The sequence below is a fragment of the Eimeria mitis genome, genomic scaffold, assembly GCF_000499745.2.
Source record: "Eimeria mitis Houghton genomic scaffold, Emh_scaff433, whole genome shotgun sequence".
NCBI classification, from domain to species: domain Eukaryota; phylum Apicomplexa; class Conoidasida; order Eucoccidiorida; family Eimeriidae; genus Eimeria; species Eimeria mitis.
Genome location: NW_013572649.1, coordinates 9673 through 11397, shown reverse-complemented (window position 1 = coordinate 11397; position 1725 = coordinate 9673). Strand labels below are relative to the sequence as shown.

General features: G+C 49.3%; 1 protein-coding gene across 1 annotated transcript; it reads left to right on the top strand.

The window, feature by feature from the left end:
- Positions 1 to 210: 210 nt before the first annotated feature.
- On the top strand, positions 211 to 1629 carry EMH_0012080 (SAG family member; the record flags this gene model as incomplete). Its single annotated transcript, XM_013499441.1, has 5 exons — positions 211 to 316; positions 470 to 582; positions 754 to 842; positions 1145 to 1363; positions 1473 to 1629. The coding sequence occupies 5 exons, from the start codon at positions 211 to 213 to the stop codon at positions 1627 to 1629; spliced, it is 684 nt and encodes a 227-aa protein (XP_013354895.1).
- Positions 1630 to 1725: the final 96 nt, after the last annotated feature.

The following is a 1725-nucleotide window of genomic DNA, read 5'->3' as shown; positions in this document are numbered from 1 at the left end:
ATTCGAGTCCTCGTGTGCACCGGAGAACCATCAGATTTGTGCCAGGCCCGCCTCTAGGGGGGCTACCGGCCCAGAGATAGGCGACAAGCTCGACAAGCCCAGGCTTCTCCTTGCTTGTCATTCACACTCCATGTTCATTTTGTCTTATTACTCTTCTCTTTGTAGCCCGTTTAATTATTTTGTTCGGTTTCTAGTCTGTTATTTTTGACGATGGGACCCATTTTCAAGGGAGCAGCTGTTGTTTGCCTCGTGGCGCTCTCTGGGCTACAGCCGGCGGCAGGAGATTTGCAATACCAAGTTCAGGTTGCAGACAAAGGTAAGCAGACACACGTTTCTCTCCTTGTTTTGAGTATTTCTTTCTGTTCCTGCAAAAAATAATTAGCTTAACTGCACTGCTTAGACAAACACCTGCCAGGGAATGGGCGCTCCTCCATTCTTCTGATTCCAGGCAAGCTTCTGTTGCTTGCAGATGCATACACCTCCGTGAACTTGGCCCGCGTTGGTCAGATGTCCGTACGGATTGGCGTATTGACGGAGAACAGCGACCTGGCTGAAGGTCTAAAGACTACATCACCACCGACGGTATCTGACAGCCCAGCCACTACGTGTGCCGCCGCCATCGGAGAAGTCGTGAGTAAAGCCACCGTTGAAATGTTCGACTGGCGAGCATAAATACGCATTTAGACGTTTGTGGACCTCCGCATAAGCACGAAAATGTATTTGACGTTTTCCGCTTCCGTTTGAATTTTTCAGAAAAAGACGAAATTTGTCGCACAGCTCCCAGAATCTGAAGACCAGAAATATCGCCAAGCTGTGCAGAACGCTCTTCAAGCTGGACTTGAGTGAGTGCATTTTTACTGCCCGCAGCACAACACCAACACACAAGCAAGTAGGTAGCGTAGTTGCACAAGGCATTAAACTAATGCATACAAAATCAAAGAAGGCAAAAGACTACGGCACAGAGATGTCATGCGGAGAAGAGAAGATAATGTGACGAACAGTTCTCCATAATCATAGCCGCCATACTCTCATACACCTCGTGCCCGACACAGACCCGCTTCATCTTCATCATCATCACTGATCCAGTTGACTTAAATGCTAATTCTGCATGGTATTGTTATGTCGACTGCTGCTGTTCTCTCAGTGTGCTGACGTCGTACCCTGAAAATGATGTGTGGACGACGTTCTGGGAGGACCCCGCCGGCGCCAACCTCGCACGCCTTCTTTGGTCTAAGAGCACCAAAGTTGGCTGCGGTGTAGGAACATGCACGGGAGGAGAAGAGGCTCGAACTCCAGAACAAACTGTCACATTTCTTGTTTGTCAGATGGAGCCTGCAGCGGAGGCGAACACGGCTCCCTTCGAGTAAGTGTTGAGTGGAGGGGGCTAAATCATGGAGAGGGGTGGATACAGCACAACTTCTGCTTCTGCAATTCGACTGTATGCTTCCTCATGTCTTGGCTTTGCGTTGCAGCAAGGAGTATTACGAAGCGCTCAAAGAACGAAAAACATCATTGACAGAAATGACTGACGAGGACCTCAAAGCGCCTGTCCAGGGCGGTGCAGCTGCCGCCGTACCCTCCCTTCTTGTAGCAGGCTTAACTGCTATAGTGGCATTTGCCTCTGCATAGAGAAGCTAGACAGTGAGCTAGCCACAGATTGTCAAGTTCATTGTCGAGTTTCGCTTGACAATTGAACGTAGGGAGTTTGCCGTTTTCTTTCTGCAC